At 51.0% G+C, this 19,373-nt stretch overlaps 1 protein-coding gene across 2 annotated transcripts; it reads right to left on the bottom strand.

Annotated features, from left to right (window-relative positions):
* Positions 1-562: 562 nt before the first annotated feature.
* On the bottom strand, positions 563-18,784 carry GOSR2 (golgi SNAP receptor complex member 2). Of its 2 annotated transcripts, XM_062215527.1 has the most exons (7): positions 18,698-18,784; positions 11,106-11,170; positions 9,234-9,342; positions 8,314-8,446; positions 5,529-5,669; positions 2,674-2,877; positions 563-1,662 (listed from the first exon to the last, which is right to left on the bottom strand). In XM_062215527.1, the coding sequence occupies exons 1-6, from the start codon at positions 18,724-18,726 to the stop codon at positions 2,716-2,718; spliced, it is 639 nt and encodes a 212-aa protein (XP_062071511.1). In that variant the 5' UTR covers positions 18,727-18,784; the 3' UTR covers positions 563-1,662; positions 2,674-2,715. The 2 variants fall into 2 exon arrangements, with proteins under 2 accessions (XP_062071511.1, XP_062071510.1); XM_062215526.1 differs by having other exon boundaries at positions 563-2,877.
* Between the last annotated feature and the right edge of the window lie 589 nt (positions 18,785-19,373).

Below are 19,373 nucleotides of genomic sequence, written 5' to 3'. Positions count from 1 at the left end.
CCACTCCAACAGGGCCCCTGATGCTTCTCACTCCACTCTGGAAGCTGGAGCTGCTCAGGGACCCCCAGGGCACTTCCGGGAGGCTTCTGACCGACACTGGAGTTCCTGTCCCCTGGCACTGACACCCTGCCCTGATCTGATTGGTCCTGGTCCTCGCTTGTTTGTGCTTCACTTAGTTATTTCCAATAAACCTCTCGGCTCTTCTGCTCCGGAATGAGGTCGCATAGAAACCAACGTGACTGTCTAGGACCTGGCAAGCCCTGCTCTTGACACACGAGTCAGCACATACCCTCACACGCTGTCCTCTTCGATGAAGACAAAAGCCTCCCGCCTGTGCTCCGAAACACACCCACCAGAACTGCCTGAGACTCGGAAATATGCGTTAATTCAGGTTTGGGGTGGGCCCCAGGAACAGTAACTTTAGAAGTTTCCCAGCTGCTTCTGAGGTGGCCAGCCCTGGCCACAGAACAGCGTTTGAGAATCTCAGGCCTGGAAACGTACAAACAGGGGTCATTAATTCTTAGAGTGATCATAAATTCCCTTACAAAATTAACTTTCCAAATAAAATAAATCTCAGCTTTATTTGGCTAATGTGCTTCAGAAACAGTGAGTGTAAATCCAGATTTGCAAATCAAACCCACTGAAACTCAACAGGGCAAAAGACGTTAGGATAGACGCCAGAAGTGAAGCCCGCTGGAGAACCAGGGCGCGCCCACTGGGCTGCTGTGTGTGAGTCTGGCTTAAGGTCCCACACCTGAAGTGCTGGTCCACGTTTTCTCGTACCAGCTCCACGGGGCGCTCACTAGAGGGCGCTCCTTCCCTGGCCCAGAGCTGTGGAGTGCTGCACCCGCTAGACCAAGGTGTGATTGGCACAGGGCAGGGAAGGCAGTCACGTGATGGATCGGTCTGCGCCCCGGGGCTCCAGACACTCTGGCGGCTGCTCCCTAGCCAGGCAGGAAAGACCCACAGACCACCTCCACAATCTTGACTCCACAGCTGGGAGGAGGAGCCCCGGCGGTGCGAAGACGCTGGCACGTGCCCCCCCAGATGTCACGGCACCTAGCAAGCGGAGGGGAGGGGTGGGGGCGGGGCTTCTGCCTCCCAGAGCTCAAGTCCAAATGGCTCTGGTGCCCCTTGTACACTTTTCACCGTTTGATGGAATCTTCAGGTACCAAGGGACAACAACGTTCAACTGTGCCTCCCCGAAGTCAGATGTAGGCCTGAGGCTGCTGCACCCCCGCCCTGCCCCGCTCCGCCTACCGTCTCCCCCCGGCAGGGTCCCCATGCCTTTTCAGAAGGGGTCAGAGTCCTTCCTTAGAAATCCGGGCCCTGCTTCGGCCCCAGCGGGTAGGAGGAATGGAGAGCCCAACTGACGGAAAGTGTGAGACTAGCACCTAGGAAACTCTTGTTACACGCCTGGGACAATTCAGAGTTCACTGAAAGGGGAGCGGCGCCCCCCTGTGCCTGAAGAGCCCACCACGCTCCAGACACTGCAGGCGGCCAGGGAGGTGGGCAGCTCACACAGCCCAGGGCACAAGTAGCCAGAGAGGAGAGCACGCAGCAGGGCAAGACAACGCGAAGTGGCGCTAATACTGACCAGGTTTCCAGTTCTCCGGGGGCATTCTGAGTGTCCCGGGCCTAGGCTGGTGGGGCTGGCAGGGCCTGTGACAGAGGAACACGTATGCTAACCAGGTCTTGCTGGCACTTTCAGTGATCGATCACACTGGAAGGACTTCAAGACAGACTGACACAACACACTGGGTACTGGCGGAACCTTAATCCAGGGCTGCTCTGAGGAGGTCCTGGCCCCTGAAGTCTGTCTAGAAGTACACAGAGGGAGGTGACGGTGGCGGCTGCCCGGACTGTGGCCAGAACAGGGGCACGGCTGGCAGTTTCAAGGGAACAGAGCCAGAGACTCAGACACAGTGAAACCAACTGACAACTCACTAACCTTTGCTCACGGCTACTTTTGAGGGTATAAAAGCCACCAAGGCTGGGGCACAGGGGTCAAGCTGCTGTCTCTGAACCTCAAGGGCTAACCATTCTACAAGGGACTGGAAAGATCAGGAACTGGGTCTTCTGTCTCGGCCTCACCTGAGAGAGGACAAGCACCCAGCACTGCCCCGTGGGAAGTCTTACTCGTGGTAAGCAACAGCCTCCACGCTGCTTCCCCTAGGTAGCCGCCTCACGGAGGAACGGCAAGCGCTAGCCGTCAGTCGTCTTTGTGCTGCTCTGAGGGCGGGGGAGGCTACGAGCTAGGATGGGTAAGGAGAAAGCGGCTCTCTTCTGTCCTCCTCGCTTTTGTCCTGGCCTACGCAGCAGGAGCCAGGAAGGTTGGAGGATGACAAGGTGTGGAGGGTGTGGACAGGCCCATGTGCAAGGCCCGCTGCAGAAGCCTTGCCAGGGCGCACATCCGCTGTGTGGCCAAAGCCACCAGAGCCACTCTTTCGTCCCGCAGCGACAGCAACAGCGACGGCGAGAGCAGGGACTTCTTTCATTCCCCATAGCACTGAGCATCTTGGTGGCACTGGTTCCCTTCCAAGGTGTCACAGAACACAGAGCAGTTTGGAACTGGAGCACAGTCACTCCCGAGTGGTCTTCACAGTTAAGGTGGGCACACAGCTCGACAGGCGGCTCTGGGCCTCCCCGTCTCTCACTCACACACTCACTCACTCTCACGCAGTGAGAACACTGCTGTCGCTGGGCGTGGCCGGCTCATGTCAGGTACTGCACCACGAGGAACATGACCACACAGGTGAGCAGCATCCCGCCGATCATGAAGTACTTGTCCTGGAACGCCCGCTTCTCGATGAGCCGCATCACCGTGTTGGACAAGCCCAGCATGTTGGCGATGTCGAGGATCTTCTTCTGCGTTCCCTGGGGCAGACAAGAAGACAGAGAGGAAGATCAGCTCGTTTTGCCCAGATGGGCGAACGTCTTCACGTGATGAGGCCGTACCCACATGCTCCTGGTCAGGCCTGGAACACGTGAAAAGCAGCAGCAGCCAGGAGAAACAGGTTCCCTCCCACCAGTCAACTGACTCTGGACACGGTACCGGGGCAAAGCAAGGGAGAAGGGAGTCTTCCCCACAGACGGTGCCAGGGCCGCGGCCACACAACAAAATACTGCACACACGGGTCACCCTGGGGCATCCCTAGGCACCTCATATATATGTGTGTTTGTAAAAAACGACCCTTGATTCTTATTACATATAAAAAATAATTTTAGATCATAAGCATAGAAGCTAAAACCATAATAAAGCATCTAGAAAAAGTAAGATAATAATGTCTAAAAACTGGAAAACAGTCTGGGTATTCACCAACCAGAGCATGGCTAAACCAACTGCAGCTCATTAACACGTGGAGCTGATTGGCCACAAGTCACCGAACAGGCGATACACACAGCGGTCTAAGCGCACCCACAGACAACACTAACTTAGGGTGACACGAGTTAGAACAGTGGCCACTTGGGGGGGGGGAGTGGGGAAGAGGTCCTCCAGGACAATGAAAATGTCTATCTCAACGGGCGTACAAGTTACAAAGTGCAATACATTTGGCAAAATACACTGAATTGTACAAATAAATACCTGTACAGCTTATTGTACATAAATTACACCTCAACAAAACAATTGTAAATTGGAATATTTTAAAGTAAAAAAAGGAAAGGCAACATCAAGAAAACTTTTTCTGGGTCTAACACCAATAACCCTTGATGTCAAGCCGTTCACTTTGTACAGCAGAACCGCTGGGGACTCTACTGAGTGTGATGCATGGGTCAAGGTCCTACTTATGAGTCTGAAGTGGGAGACGATGGCAAGACAGCAACGGGACGGACAGACATCAACACGAAGACGAAAGCCCCTTCCAGAAATGTCACCCTCCACCACCAAAACCAAAGGGCACTTCACCCCTGAACCAACAGCCCAAACCATCCGCGCCGTTTTCTAATTTCCTTAAGCACACTGATTTCTCACCAAGCGAGACAAATGAAGCAATGAATGCTGGGCAGAGCCGAGCTGCCTGTCCATGGTGTATGGGCGGCAGCCGCGCTAATGCCCACACCTGCCTCCTCAGGTGAGCACAGGTGACCGAGCACAAGCAGCAGCAGGGTGGGGGCGCTGTGCACAGGCTCAAACCACACCGAGAGGCCTCAGCAGGACACCCCAGGCCAGGCTTCACTGCTGTCAGAGACCACCGAAATGCTGTCACGACAGTGACAGTGAAAACTGGACTCTGCCACAGACCCTGCTTGGCTCGGGAAAGCACAGAGCACTTGAGCACCACGTGAGGTTCGAAGGCCAAGGCTGTAAAACCACCCCAGAGTTGTTTCAACAAATCAGGAAAGCAAAAATCGGCCTCAACCAGGTGCTTCGGCCCAGCTCCTTCCTGTCATCTCCACTGCTCTCTCCCACGTTTCAGGCGGGAGAGTCCCCAACCTGGGGGCGGGGGCTGGGGCAGTGCTGATCAAGAGGCCAGACAGGCGGTGCAGGGTGTGCAGAGGGCGTGAAGCAGGACCCTCAGGCATCAGCCCCAGCCACCGGACAGCTGCCCAGGGCTTCACCTCTGCAACAGCGCAGAGGCAGGGGCTGCGCGCGCCTCAGTGACACCAGGCTTCAGCAGGAAGCCAACTTCTGCTTTGACAAGCTCCACCGCCACCAGCTCTCCACCCCTGCGGCCCGGAGCCCTGCCCCGGAGGGCCCGGTTTTTCTGAGGGAAAGGAGACCAGCAGCTTTCTGAAGAAAGGGCAGGCTCATCTACAGGCGTCGGCACGGATGGGGGCAGGTGGCCGCTCTGGGAGGGGAGCTGTCGCGGCCGCTGCCACTGTCTGCACGCGGCGGGCCCGACCCGCTCTCTGGCAGGGACGGCAGGCGCTGTTCAGATACGCACTGGAATCCCCTGGAGCTGTCAGGCTCAACCCGGTCCAAGAAAAACTGAGATAAAGCTCACACTTCCGAGTGACTGTTTCTCACAGCTCAGTGGCTGGGAGCGCTTCGCTCACAGGGGACCACACCCTGATAACGGCAGAGCCCACACCCCGTTATCCACCAGGGTTGACACAGGAAAAGGGCTGACGCTGAAACACGGGAGCTGACATCAGAGCCTGTGCAGTGTTTCTGTAAACCACTCCCTGGGGGTTAAGCCTCAGCAGTGCCAATGGGGCAGGGCCCCAGGGGAAAACCACCCTGGAGTGAGGTGTCGGGCAGAGCGCGGCCGCGCCTCCATTCTTCCAAGAGCAGACCCTGGCATGGGCCTTCTCAGCCACTACTGGATCCCTCACGGTGGCAGCCACTTTCCTAAGGTCAGACAGCGGGAAAAGACCTAGATCCCAAGAAGTCACTTCATAGCTCATTTCAAACACTGGGTGCTTCTGGGCTCGACTCCAACAGGAAGGATCTCAAACTCAAGGACTCCGATTCACCCTCACAGCACCACAATCAAGGACACACAACCCAAACGAAAACACAAGTGCCACACTTGGATGAGGCCAAAAGCAGCAGCCTTCTCCCTGTCTCCCAGCAGGGACCCCACCTTCAAGGTCAGCCTCTGGGCCCTCAGTCCCTCCAGAATACTGTGCCCGCCTCCAATGAGGTCATCCATGCCGTGGTGAATTTTCTGGAGGGAGGAGTTAAACTGCAGTGATTCATCCATGGGTATGGTGGTGTCAGAGTCCTGTGAAAGAAAGGCAGGCACTTGTTAACTCCGCGTGCTCCTCAGCTCCCGGGGGCCGACGGACGGCCTGACTGCCAAGGCCAAGGCAGGACAGCCAGAGGGGTGAGACTCAGAGGACTCTAACAGAGAAGAAAAAGCAAAGCAAGGATCTGAAGTGGCCTCTGTTTGCACAGACGAGAACTTTCCTATCTAAATGAGTACACTGCTGGTTTCCACACATGAAAAACTACTCCTAAGATCTCCCGGGGCTTTCTCCTAAAAGTGTTCTCTAGCCACTCACTAACCCAGCTTGTTCCAATGTCCCTCTACTTAGCCTCCCTGTAATGCAGAATTCAATGCTTCCTTTATTCTTCAGCTACTTTACAGCTTATCCCTCCACTTAGCCTAAGAAGAGATTGGGCATTTCACTGAAGGCCTAAAGGTGCTGAGGTTGCTACTATACTCCTGAGCAGGCCAGGAAAGTTAAAAGAAAAAAAAAATGAAGGGGGGTGTGTGGTGCTGTGGCATTGTGGGTAGAGCTGCTGCCTGCAGTGCTGGCATCGCAGGTGGGAGCCAGTTCAAGTCCTGGATGCTCACTTCTGATCTAGCTCTCTGCTACAACCTGGGAAAGCAGTAGAAGATGGCCCAAGTCCTTGGGCCCCTGCACCCACGTGGGAGACCTGGAAGAAGCTCCTGGCTCCTGGCTTCGGATTGGTACAGCTCTGGTAGCTGTGGCCATCTGGGGAGTAAACCAGTGGATAGAAGACCTCTCTCTCTCTCTCACTGCCTCTCTGTAGCCCTGCCTTTCAAAAAAAAAAAAAAAAAAAAAAAAAAAAAAAAAACAACAACTTGAAAAAAAATGAAGGGAGAAAAACTAACATGGGTTGAAAATCCCTCACTCAGATGCTCAGGACCAGATGTGTTGCCAATTTCAGAGCCTTCTAGATTCTGCAATACTCGCACAGACTTTGCACAAGAAGGGCAAAACCTCTCGAGCAGCATCATGCTGGTGCTCAAAAAGTCTCAGACTTCGGAGCAGTCTGGATTTGAGATTTCTGCACGAGGGCCAGCGACCCTGCCCGACCAAGGGCTTTCCACTTCACAGGCTCACTGCCTACACTCCCTGGAAGAGAAGTCACCTGAGCTATCCCATCTTACAGACGAAGAACCTGAAGCCCAGAGACAGAATAACCTGTCCCAGATCACACGGCTGGCAAGAAGCCCAGCGGGGCAGGAGTCCCAGCACGGCTCTCGTTTCCCACTGAAAAGTGACTGTGCACAGGAGCGAGTCTCTGCCCCCTCCTCCTCCTGCCAATCACAGGCCTCCTGCCAACGCTACCACCTGAACCCCAGTGCAACTGGCACAAAGACGTTTGCTGCTCAAGTTCACGATCGTTTTCCATGCACATCTTCAGTCACCCCTGCTGACAGGGGAGCTGCTCACAGGCAGCGGTCACATCATTTAATTTTCTAGGACGTTTTAGTCTGAACCCCTTAAATAGTGCTCTGCACACAGCTAAAGCCTGCTGGGTCAAAAGGTTCCAGTGTCTGAAAGAATGAATGAGGAGACCGCTCTTCCTTTCTCTGCTAAGAATAAGCATTTCCCAGTGCTCTCCCTCCCAGCTGAAAAGGCATGGCTGACACGCTGCAGCCTCTGAAAATGGCCACTGCTCCCGGTCACAGGACGACGTCCAGGGCCGCTGCAGGCACAGCAGCACACCAGGCAAGAAACAGCAAGAGCCGCAGCCATCCTCGCGCCCTGAAAACGCCTGAATCCGCACCCAACTATCAAGCCCAGGCAGTGCTTCCCAGCGCGCCTCACAGTTCACCACAGTTCTGAACTGTTAGTCTGCGACTGGACTGCTTACTCTGGAGAAACGGAAACTATGCAGGCACACTGGGAAACACGCGGGGAAATTGACTGCAGAGAGCAGAACACCCGCAGAGTGGGGACGAGCTGAATTTTGATGTTGGGCTTTGAGAGCTGGCACCTCCTCAGAAAGTGAAGCTCTGCAGAAACAAAACCCAAAAACCCGAAACCTCATTCGGTGGAACACATTATACAGGACACAGAAAAGGACCAGCACGTTCGTAGACATGGGCAGGAAATGACCCTTTAGGGACTGAAGGGCAGTGACAATGGAGTCTAAAAAAATCAAACATGCAAACCAACAGGCCATTTTCAAACAGACTCAAGCCAGGCAGTCTATCTAACACTAAACATCTGTTAACAAATTCCTCCAAATTGCTGCTCAGACTAAGGGCAAAAACATTTTAATGCACCTGACACTGGAACCACACACACACCCGGCACAATGGCCATTGCCCGGAGGCAGCTTTGCAATGCTGCCCCCTTTACGAATGGCCTTAGTTCTAATCACCTGTCTCCATCTGACCATGTGAACTTCCACCTCTCTGCATCAGACCAGTCAAACCAGGTAATTTTCACCTCTGCTCATTCCCCATTTAACTGCTTCCTCTTCAGGTTTCTCTGCTGGAGAGAGAGCAACTGCACAGGTTCAGGCTCTGTGGCAATGCACACAGTCCACCGTTGTTCCATGTGGCCTCCTCGGTGACAGTCTGCTTCAGACGTCCCCCAACAAGGTGAGGCTCCAAACCCGACATCCCATCAAGCGCCTGGCAACCCCACAGATGCCTGGCTTACGTTAGTGGTGAAGGTGCGAGACAGAAGCTCCTCTCGCTGTCTCTCCTGCTGCTCCCTTGCACAGCGGCGGTGCTGGAAGTTTCGGAGAGCGGTCTGCAGGTGCTGGACATCATACTTTAACTGTTCGACACGACTGGAATTGATGGAGAGAGAGATTAAATTCCAGGAACCCAGGGCGGCACAGCAGGTGGTGGGCAGGCTTGTATTAAGGCAGGAGGATGACTCCCTACTGCTGCCCAACCTGCCCTCCAGCAGAATGAGCTGAATCAAAGATACTGCGAGTAAAGAAGCAGTCCGTAGCTAAAGTGGGGCTGCGACACAGACCCCAGCAGCTTTGCCTAAATATCTTCTGGTCCTGACTTTGGATACATGACAGGGAGCAGGTGACAGGAAGCAGGTTTCACGACTTCTTCCTGACCTTTTGTACATTACACGGCTCCCCTAAAAGAAGCCTAAGGGCATCTTTCAGGGAAAGCACCAGTGAGGTTTCATGAAACTTCTGGGATCAGGGACTGGGGGTGGAGCTGGTGGGGCGGTTTCATGTTAAGTTTATGGTGGCGTTCCAGCGTTACTTCAGCACTGACTGCCTGAGATGACTGAACCCAAGAAGCAGCCAGCGGAACCACAGAGCACAGCCAGGCTCCCCGGCACCTCAGGCTCCACAATGTCATGGACCGGCCCAGAAAAACGGGCTGGAGGCAAAATTTCAAAACGACACAAAGGGTTATGGGACTTTGGGCCACAAACCTCACAAGCTTTGCATCGTAGGGGTCCGAGACAGATCTGTGCTCTTTGGGGGGGTGACTTCATCTTTATATAGTCTCAGTTTTTAACACATGCATGGATTTCCAGAACCCCCGGGAGGAAGGCTGCCCTCAGGGACCCAGGGTAATAGAGCCCAGTGAGGGGTTACCACTCACAGTTTGGCATTCTGCCTTTTGTTAGGGGGCTCCTTGCTGGACAAAATCTCCAGACGTTCAAGACGGCTGAATACCTGGTCTATGCTTGCTTGGATTTCATTTTCTACTACTGCACAAAAGAGAAAAAAAGAATAATTGCTGAAGAAGATACAGTGAACTCAAATTAGAATGATAAACATTTTTCCATATCCAATAAACTAAAAAAATTCATATTTCAAAAGAAAAATGTATATAGCAATGAAAGGAAAAACATTCAAGGTATAAGTTTGTGTCAAAATATGTATGTTCACACACACACACACACACAAACTATTAATGCCCTAACAATGCCAATGTTCAAAAAGCCAAATGTAAGTCTGCAGAAATAAATTTCGTATCCTTAGAAAATAGAATGAACATTTAAAGGTTGTCCAAATAAATCTTTTAAGCTAAATTTTCCAATCCAGGCCTCTTTTCCTTTGAGACTAGTTTCACATATGGATTATAAAAACCTAGTAAAAAGACAGCCAGCTGAACTCCATACAGTAATGAGGCTTAGAAAAAAAAGTACAAAGGGAAAATCAGCATGTGAACCAGCGAGTTCCATTAAGGCTTTCAGTCAGAATGGGTGGCTGAGCAATGCTGGCATCCCCAAATAAACCAGATAGCTAGAGGAAAAGCCCAGGAAAGAATCCACAAAGGTAAGCAGATATGATAAATACAGTCATTTTCCTTATCCCTTTGGATAAGATAGTCAAAATTATCCTTTTTCCATTTCTAGTCATGTAACAGTGAGATCCTTGAGGAGGCAAAGTCCGACGGACGGAAGCTAAACTGTGCACAAAAAGAAAGCATCCAGACTGTTCCTTGGCCCATGGAGAAGTGATAGTGAGGCCCACAGAGAAGAGCCTCTTCCCACGCCTTCAAGCCCACTGCAGACAAACACCGTTTAGAACAATGTGGGGTACAGGACCCAGATGTTTTTGGAGCTATGAAACAAAACATGAAAACCGGAGAAACGGACCTGGCGAAAGCAGGCAGTGAGGTGAGAAGGCAGCTTCTGCAGGTGGAGTCTGTGCATCTGATTCAAAAAAAGTCCCCGCTCAGAATAAAACAACGGGGCTGGTGCTGCGGCACAGAAGGTTAAGCCTCCACCGGCAGTGCCGGCATCCCATATGGACACTGGTTTGAGTCCTGGCTGCTCCACGTCAGATCCAGCTCCCTACTAATGGCCTGGGAAAGCAGTAGAAGATGGTCCAAGTACTTGGACCCCTGCACCCATGGAGGAGACCCAGAAGCAGCTCCTGGCTTCGGTCAGTCCCAGATCTGGTCGTTGTAGACATTTGGGGAGTGAACCAGTGGATGGAAGATTTCTCTCTCTCTGTATTTCTGCCTTTCAAATACATAAATCTTTTTTTTTTAAAAGAACAAAACAAAGAACTTCAAAAACAACAAGCAGCATGCTTAAGAGAAACTTCTGTGTGAGAACTAAACTAATTAATATTGCTGTTGGTTTCTGACCAATCCTCCTAAGCCACAGTTCTCAGCTCTGAAGAAACGGCCAGTTCCAGTTAAACATCTTTGAATTTTTATGAAGTGCATTCCTCTGAGGACGAGGTCATTCGATTAAGACAGATGGAGGAACGAGCTTCCATTCCCATAGGGCCATGTCAGGTTGAGTGGAGGGCTAATGGGGGATCAGCCTCGCAGGATTCCAGAGGGCACAATCGGGGAAATCAGTGACTTTGCCAAGGGGTTTTTCTGTCCACCGAACAACAAGACTCATTCCAGGCTGAATCGCGAAGCCCCTGGGGCAGAATGCAGCCAGGAAACCCAGCCCATTAGCACCGTGTCATCAGAGAAAGGACTCTGGTCTCGTGGTTAATTACTCACAGTGCAGAGACTGCTTGTCTGCCGTCTCCAGGCGTCCCATGTGAGACTGGATCTCGTGGACCTGCCTATCAGGGAAGAGGGAGGAAATGAGTGAGACGGAGCAATCAACAGCGCTTCAGTTGGGAAAGACGGGTTTTCTGATGCCAACACGCAACTGATTTAAATTGACAGCACTGCTGAACTGTGTAATTTCTATGCGGCACTTTAGGCCACACATTTTGGCACAGTTTCTACTATCTTAACACTCATAATATTACTAGTAGGCGGCTTTTATTCAGTGTTTACCATATCTGAGACTCTGCTAAACCAATAACCAACCCATGAGGAAAGTACTATTATCACCCTCATTTTATAAATAAATGACTGAAGTCCACAAAGTCATATAAATTGTTCAACGTCACACAGCAAGTGATAACCCCGACCTGGACCCGCCTATCCCCACTCTGTCCTATGACCCAATGTGCTAAGCACTGGTCCGCACTAGGAAGAGTCAAAAGGCAAGGGAGATAAAATCCTCATCCTTGAGAAACACTGTAATTAGGGAAGACAGACCAGATAGACATGAAAAAGTCCCAAGAAGACTTAAGAGAAAGCCAGCACACCTAAGTGTAAACAAACAAAGTGCAGGAGCCATGCAGCCATGCGCAGTGGTGCCGAGCAAAGCCAAGCAAACAGAAGGGCCAGAGTTGCAAACAAGCAGGCTGGGGAGTCTGGCGGATGGAGAGGGTGTCACTGAGCATCACTTCAAAGATAGGAGGCGTAATTTGGTGTAGGAAGACATAAAGACAAGGACATGCAAAAAGGCACATCAGGTGGACTACACGAGCTTGGTCAGTGCCAAAGAGCTGGGTCAGAGAGGAGAGAGGGGTGAGATGATTAATTGGACAAAATATTCAGAGTCAGGCCCTGAAGACAAGGATGTCGTGTAGGTAGGCATCCTTCCTAGGCAACACAGGGGATTCTCCTTCACCTGGAAACATAACACGGTCCCAGATATCAGGCCTCAGAGCATTCTCTGCAGGCTTCTCAATGCTTGGCCAAGGTCACCCTCCCCCCTCTCTCCTCTAGTGCAGTGTGTTAAGATATCACCTGCAATGCCCGGCATCCCAAATCAGAGTGACAGTTCAAGCTGTCATCCCATCAGAGTGCAGGCATCCCATAAGAGTGCCGGTTTGAGTCCTGGCTGCAACACTTCTGATCCAGGTCCCTGCTAATGCACCAAGAAAGGCAGCAAATTGTCCAAGAACTTGGGCTCCTACCACCCATGTGGGAGACCTGGATGGAATTCCAGGCTCCTGGCTTTGGCCTGGCCCGTGCCTGCTTGTTGTGGCCATTTGGAGAATGAACCAGAGGTAAAAGATCTCTGTCTCTTCCCTCTCTGTAACGCTGCCTATCAAATAAATAATCTTTAAAAAGAAACAAAATCTACTAGTATCAACATAAGAGATTCTCTTTAGGACAATATTAAGTGGAAAAATAAAAACCCAACAGTACATGAATTATCTTTCTTTGGTAAATCAAAGACACACAAAACAGTAATATATATTGCTGTGGATACAAATCGGAGAAGAGTAAAATCATGGAGAAGGGTGACTTCTTCAGGGGCTGAGGGAGAATGGGTATTGCAGCTTTTACCTCAACTTGTCTTCAATCAATAATCAGAGGCATCTGTGTTAAATATGAGTCCTGACCTACAGGTTTATGTTATTCTCTACTTTTGTATACCTGAAGTATTTCTGAAATAGCTAAATGCAATAGATATGCTTGATGTTAGCACGCAAGGGTTTAAGCAGGATCCTCATTTATCTACTCATCCATCCAGTCACACAGTCACAAGTAAGTGGCATGGATTACCAACCACCACAGCCCACGGCAAGCAGGAGACAAAACCACAGGTACACCTGCAGCAGGAAAGGCAGTCACTGGCGATACCACAGGAAATCGGTGTTGATTTCCCTTGGTAGTTCCTCAGGATATATTACGGCAAATTCAGCTTGATGACACTTCAGAGGGAGAGACTCAGGGCAGGCCAAGGAATGGCACCCACAAGATGCCAGGGGAAACTTCCAACGTTTCTCCACAGGGCTACCTTTGAATTTATACTTCGTTCAGTATTTAAAAAAATCAATTTATGCTTATAGAATTTGCATGATTCTGTGCTGTGAGTGTTTAGGATGTTGTATGATAAACCAAAGATTAACCTTTTTTCCAGGCTAAAAATGGTAAGAAGAAATTTGTCAGAGATGGAAAATATTTTGCCACTCTGGGAGCCACCTGTTAAAGGAACCCTATCACGGACAGGTTTTCCCACATGAGAGGCACAGGCTGACTGAGGGGTCAGCAGTCAGAGGAAGTATCCAAACAGCTCATGACACTAAGTCTCTGGGAAAAAACAAAACAAAACAAAACAAAACAAAACAAAAGCCCTTAAATGAAGCCACGAGTGCCTGCACCTCTCCAATGCTGGTGTGTGGAGGAGGAGAAACAGGCCCGCCCCCTGCCACGCTGCTGCTCCCTACGAGGGACTGAGCCAAGAGGTGCGCATTTCCACATGACAGGTTTCAGTCAACACAGAAAAAATGAGACTAGGAACCATGTCTTCAAGAAAAGGAAAGGAAAAGATCTCCTGCACGTTTAAGCTGGGATCTTATGGAAGGAGATCTTGCCAGTCCCTTTCAATTCTTAAGTTCATGAGGACAGCAGGAGGGATGATGCTAACACTCTAAAAACATTCTTCAGCTTGCTTTGCTAATACACCACTTTCTAAGCCAAAAAGGATGAACTTCAAGAAATCACAGGAATAGGGATGTTTGATGCTGCTTGGGGCGGTGGGGAGGATGGAGAGTAGAGTGCTGGCATCCCATATGGGCACCGGTTCGCGTCTGAGCTGCTCCACTTCCGATCCAGCTTTCTGCTAAAATGTCTGGGAAAGTATAGAAGATGGCCCAAGTCCTTGAGCCCCTGCACCCATGTGGGAGATGTGGAAGAAGCTCCTGGCTCGGGTCAGCACAGCTCTGGCCGTTGTGGCCATTTGGTAAGTGAACCAGAGAATGGAAGACCTTTCCGTTTCTGCCTCTGCCTCTCCGTAACTTGTCTTTCAAACAAATAAATACATCTTAAAAAAAAAAAAAGATGCTGCTTGGTTACACACCCTACTCCATACTGCAGAGCCTGGGTTCAAGTCCCCACTCTGCTCTTAATCCCAGCTTCATGCTCATGTGCCCACTTGGAGGCAGCAGGTAAGGATTTAGGCAGTCAGGTCCTTGGATTCAGTTTTGAGCTCCTGGCTTTGGCCTGGCCCAGTCTAGGCTGTTGTGGGCAGCTAGGGGCTGAACCAAGGGGCAGGTGACCTCCATCTGTTTTCCAAGTGAATAAATAAGAAATTGCAGGGAAACAGTACTGACTTTCCCTACCCAAAATCTCTTCACCGTGAACAAACTAGAAGATACAGCCAGTAAAGTGATTCCAATTTCCAAATTCCAGGTTGAAAGGAAAGAAATGTAAAACAACAAAGTAATATGAACAGCATGGTAGGAACTACTAATACACTGAGTGGAAAACCTGTTTCAACCTGAACTGAGTATCAGCGGACACCCCTGAAGATACACTTGAACAGCTGACCCACATGTACAGCTGAGAAGTGTGCAGTACACCCTGGCCTCAGCCTGCCCAGCGTGGCTTCATGGTGGGTTTGGACCGCAAGGGTCACTGTTGCTGCTTTTTTGACAGGCAGAGTGGACAGTGAGAGAGAGAGACAGAGAGAAAGGTCTTCCTTTGCCGTTGGTTCACCCTCCAATGGCCGCCGCAGCCAGCGCACCGCACTGATCCGAAGGCAGGAGCCAGATGCTTCTCCTGGTCACCCATGGGGTGCAGGGCCCAAACACTTGGGCCATCCTCCACCGCACTCCCAGGCCACAGCAGAGAGCTGGCCTGGAAGAGGAGCAACCGGGACAGAATCCGGCACCCCGACCGGGACTAGAACCTGGTGTGTTGGCGCCGCTAGGCAGAGGATTAGCCTATTGAGCCGCGGCGCCGGCCACTTGTTGCTGTTTTAAAAAAAGATTTTTATAAGAGATCTAGAATGAACTTTTACAATGGGACCATTTTTTAAAGCCCATGAAATGATCTGTCCACTTCCATCTTTTTTATTTTTTTAATTTATTTTTCTTTCTTTCTTTATTAATTTTTGACAGGCAGAGTGGATAGTGAGAGAGACAGAGAGAAAGGTCTTCCTTTTTGCCGTTGGTTCACCCTCCAATGGCCGCTGCAGCCAGCGCATCTCGCTGATCCGAAGCCAGGAGCTTCTCCTGGTCTTCCATGCGGGTGCAGGGCCCAAGCACTTGGGCCATCCTCCACTGCCTTCCCGGGCCATAGCAGAGAGCTGGACTGGAAGAGGGGCAACCGGGATAGAATCCAGTGCCCCAACCGGGACTAGAACCCGGTGTGCCGGCGCCGCAAGGTGGAGGATTAGCCTGTTAAGCCACGGTGCTGGCCATGCCCACTTCCATCTTACACACCCACTTTGCACCCATGCTGCCTCTGACCACTGTGAGCAGGAAATAGAGCTTTGGGGTTAAAAAGCCGCCGAAGGTCTAGTTCCATTTCGGTCTAGTTCCATTTCGTACAAACTGAAGGACACTGAGCGAGTCATTTAACTCTTGCTGTCTCCATCTCCACTGTAAGACAGAGATACTAATGACAAATGCAGACACTTCTACAACCACTGGGATCTCCGAGCAGAAGCCTGGCTACTGGCTTCTCTGTAACGTCCACCTTTAGTGTGTAAGCGTAAAGCGTTCATCCTGCTTTTCATCTTTCTTTTTCATTCATTCTTCAGGTAGTTCAGTTTCCAAGAGACGCAATTTTAAAATGTTGCTCTAATTGCAATGCACCTTCAGGGAGGTGGCAAAAGATAACCACATATTGGGTTCAAAGTTCCCGTAAAATTAATACGCTCAGTTGCTATTGTGTCAATTCAGCTACAATCACTTAATTTCTGCATTTGCAAAAGCTAACCTCTGGTGCTTACACGGCTCCACGAGTTTTCTCCCAAGGTGCTCGATCATCAGTCTTGGGGAGTTGAGAGGAGCCTTACAGTTTCACCAGCTCCAACTGTCGTTTTACAGAAAGGAAAACAAAGCAGGAAGCCCAGAACCAGGATTCCCACTCTCGGTCTGGTACTTGAAAGCAAAGGCAGACAGAACCCTCTGTGGCATGGGAGAGGGCAAACTCCTTGAGAGCAGGGCTGTGCTGCCAGCACCTGGGATGGTACCCAACACACAGCAGGAGCTCCGTAAGTACTCCCAGAACGAATGACGACATGCGGAGGGCCTAACAGTGGTAAGGCCAAACTGGTCTACTGTTTATTTTGATGAAATGTTATTGAGACAGAGGCACATCAATTCATCTATATACTGTCTGTCTATGGCCGCTTTCACACTGTAACAGCAGAGCTCAGTGATCAGCTCAGAGCCTGAATATTTACTATCTGGCCCATGATGGAAAGAGTTTGGCAAACCCTGCCAAAGTTCCAGGGTGGGTTGCTGGCGACCTGCACATGCAGGTGGTTCATCTGCACTCCACAAATCTTTGGACACCATTTGGGACTCTTTTAAACTACCCAGAGTTTGCTCCCCGTGGTCGGCTACTGTGCGCTGGTAACAGGTACAGCCTGAGATGCCCTGAACAAAATTACTCCTGCAAATAAACTGGGTCACAGCCTGCTTAACAACATCCTTTAGCCAGCCAGACGGGGCTGTACACAACAGATGCACTTCAAGGCACCACTTAACCCACTCGCTCTGCTACTGTAAAAGGTCTACCCTTTCTTAGTAATGCAGGCATAATTTGGTTTCATTCCTTTTTCAGATGACTCACGGACTAGTTTTTAAGTCCTCTCCTATAATTTTTATATGGGAACTGGGCTCCCCAGTGTGTAAAAGCAAACTGTCATCACAAAGTAGACTCTATTCTCGCCTACCCAAGGTGAACACTTTGTCACCAAAAGAAAAAGGGACTCCCATACATTTAGAAAATGAAAGAGCCAAAGCATTATCGTCCCCAGTGCTCCACAGCATCTGTTTTGCTGTCAGTTTACCAGGGAGCCTGGCTGCATGTTTCACTTCATTCCCAGGCCCTGTGTTGACAACAGAACCGGAGCATCAATGTGAATGTTCTCAAAATATAAACTTCAAAAAATAAAAATCCAAGGCTAAAAGACACCTGCACTTCCATGTTCATTTCAGCATTATTCTCACTAACCCAAGTGTCCATCAGCAGAGGAATGGACGGAAACAACACGTAGTTTATACATACAACGGAACAGTGTTCAAACGCAAAAAGAAACGACGGGCAGCATTTGGTGCAGCTTGAAGACCCTGCCTGGGATGCCCGCACCCAATTCCAGCTGCCCTGGGAGGCAGCAGTGGTGGCTCAAGTAGTGAGGTCCTTGTCACGCCTGTGGAAGATGTGGATTGAGCTCCTGGCCCATGCCTGCAGACTGGCCAAGCCCCACTGCTGCGGACACTGGGGAATGAACTAGGGAAAAAGAGCCTCCCTCTCCACCCCCTCTTCCAAATAAGTAAAAACAAATGAAATCTTGGGAAAAAATTTAAGTGAAATTCTGATACATGCTACAACATGGATGAATTCTGAAAACATCATGGTAGGTAGGTGAAATATGTCAGACACCAAAGGGCAAATACTGTGCGTGTCTGGAATAGGTAAATTCATAGAAACAGAAAGCAGAGCCGAATGAGGGGCTCTGGAAGAGAGGAACGGGGGTTACTGCCTAATGGGCAGACTTTCTGTTCAGGATCATGAAAACCTTCTAGAAATGGATAATGGTGATGTGAGTTGTGAACACACTTATCGTCACTGAAAAATGGCTAAACTGGTTAAGCTTTATGTTACATTTTAACCACAATAAGAAATAGATCATAACCCCCCCTCCAAAAAACAAAAACAAAAAACCACAAAGTATGGCCCTATTACCAACCCCAACTACCTATCTCGGCAAGTCCCCCCAAATGCAGAACAATGTGAATAAAGCACACTACCAACGAATTTAAATTATGGGAAGCTAAGTCAAAATTCGATTTCCGTAAAGGTAACCCGTAACCAGAAATCACAAACAAGCAATAACAGCTGCTTTACAGCAATTTCCTAACTAAAAATGCGGTCTTGTTTAGTCAAACCGGAATAAAAATGCTTTTTCTTCTATGAGCCCTGAACACAGGTGACCCTAACCTAAACAGAGAACTACTACGGGCAGGGGTCGTGACCCCTTCGCTCTGTCTCCCCACGAGCGCCACGGTGGCAGGCGTTAAAACCTGCAGGTGCGACTTTGCCTTCACTCAGCCTACTCAGCAGGCAGTCCGAGCTTGCAGACCCCAGGCGCCATCCACCCTCACGGCTCCCGGTTCCAGGGGGGACCTCGAGTTCGTGGCTGACTTGGGCATCCCGCCCGGGACTGCGCTTTCGAGTCACGCCCGGCGGACTCCATGTCCACCACGGCGGCCGCCGAAGACCGCAGCCTCGGGGGCTGGCCTCTCCTGGCCCAACACCCGCCCGCCCTCCGACGCGGCCCTCACTTGTGCGTTTGCTGGTACAGCGGCTCCATGTCGCCGGCCGCGCCGGCCTCAGCGCTGGCTTCCTGGGAACACGTCCTCACAGCCCCCTTCCGGCTTCCGGCTTCCGGCTTCCGGTCGCAGGACCTCCCTGCGCGGCCGGCCGGGGCGCCCGCGGGCACGCCTTGTTGGCGGCGGTTGCGAGATTAGAGAAGGGGAACAAGAAACGAGACCGGCCGAGTCGGGCCGAGTGTAGCGAGAGGCTCGGCCTCACGCAAGGGGCGAGGACGCGTAGGCTTTTGCGGAAGGTTGGCTTCAGAATCGAGTCAGGCATTGGAGAGGACAGCCGCGGGGTACCCAGGGAGGCCCTCGGGCCCAGGTGGAAGGCATGCAGTAAACCCGCGTTGAGTGATTATTGGGTGTCGTGTGTGATGCGGGGTGATGCCGCATGGTGACTGAGGAGAAAATATGTATACAGACAAACGTCCTACAGGGGGAAAAACCCAGGGAGAACGAGCTGGGCGCGGGCCGCCTCCAGGAGACTCAGGAAAGACGGTGCCCTGGCGACTTGGGAGAATTCGGACAGACCTTGAGCGTTTCCATCCGTCCAGGCTTATCTGGAGGTCCTCCCAAGGGAGGGGGCGTTCCTCTTCCTTTGACAAGTTGATGCATCTATTTTCCTGTATCCTGGATCCCACCC

Source organism: Lepus europaeus, chromosome 18 (assembly GCF_033115175.1).
Source record: "Lepus europaeus isolate LE1 chromosome 18, mLepTim1.pri, whole genome shotgun sequence".
In the NCBI taxonomy this organism is placed as follows: domain Eukaryota; kingdom Metazoa; phylum Chordata; class Mammalia; order Lagomorpha; family Leporidae; genus Lepus; species Lepus europaeus.
The sequence above is the reverse complement of the archived record's forward strand: the minus strand, read 5'-3'. Positions and strand labels throughout refer to the sequence as shown.

What these genes read in the sequence shown, in the direction of transcription:
- GOSR2 (XM_062215526.1), bottom strand. Translation starts at nt 18,726, where the DNA reads ATGGAGCCGCTGTACCAGCAAACGCACAA. An exon ending in CTCGCACCTTCACCACTAAC is followed by an intron (nt 5,670 to 8,313) that starts GTAAGCCAGGCA and finishes TTTCTTTCACAG; the next exon opens with GACTCTGACACCACCATACC. An exon ending in CCCAGAGGCTGACCTTGAAG is followed by an intron (nt 2,878 to 5,528) that starts GTGGGGTCCCTG and finishes TGTCTGCCCCAG; the next exon opens with GGAACGCAGAAGAAGATCCT.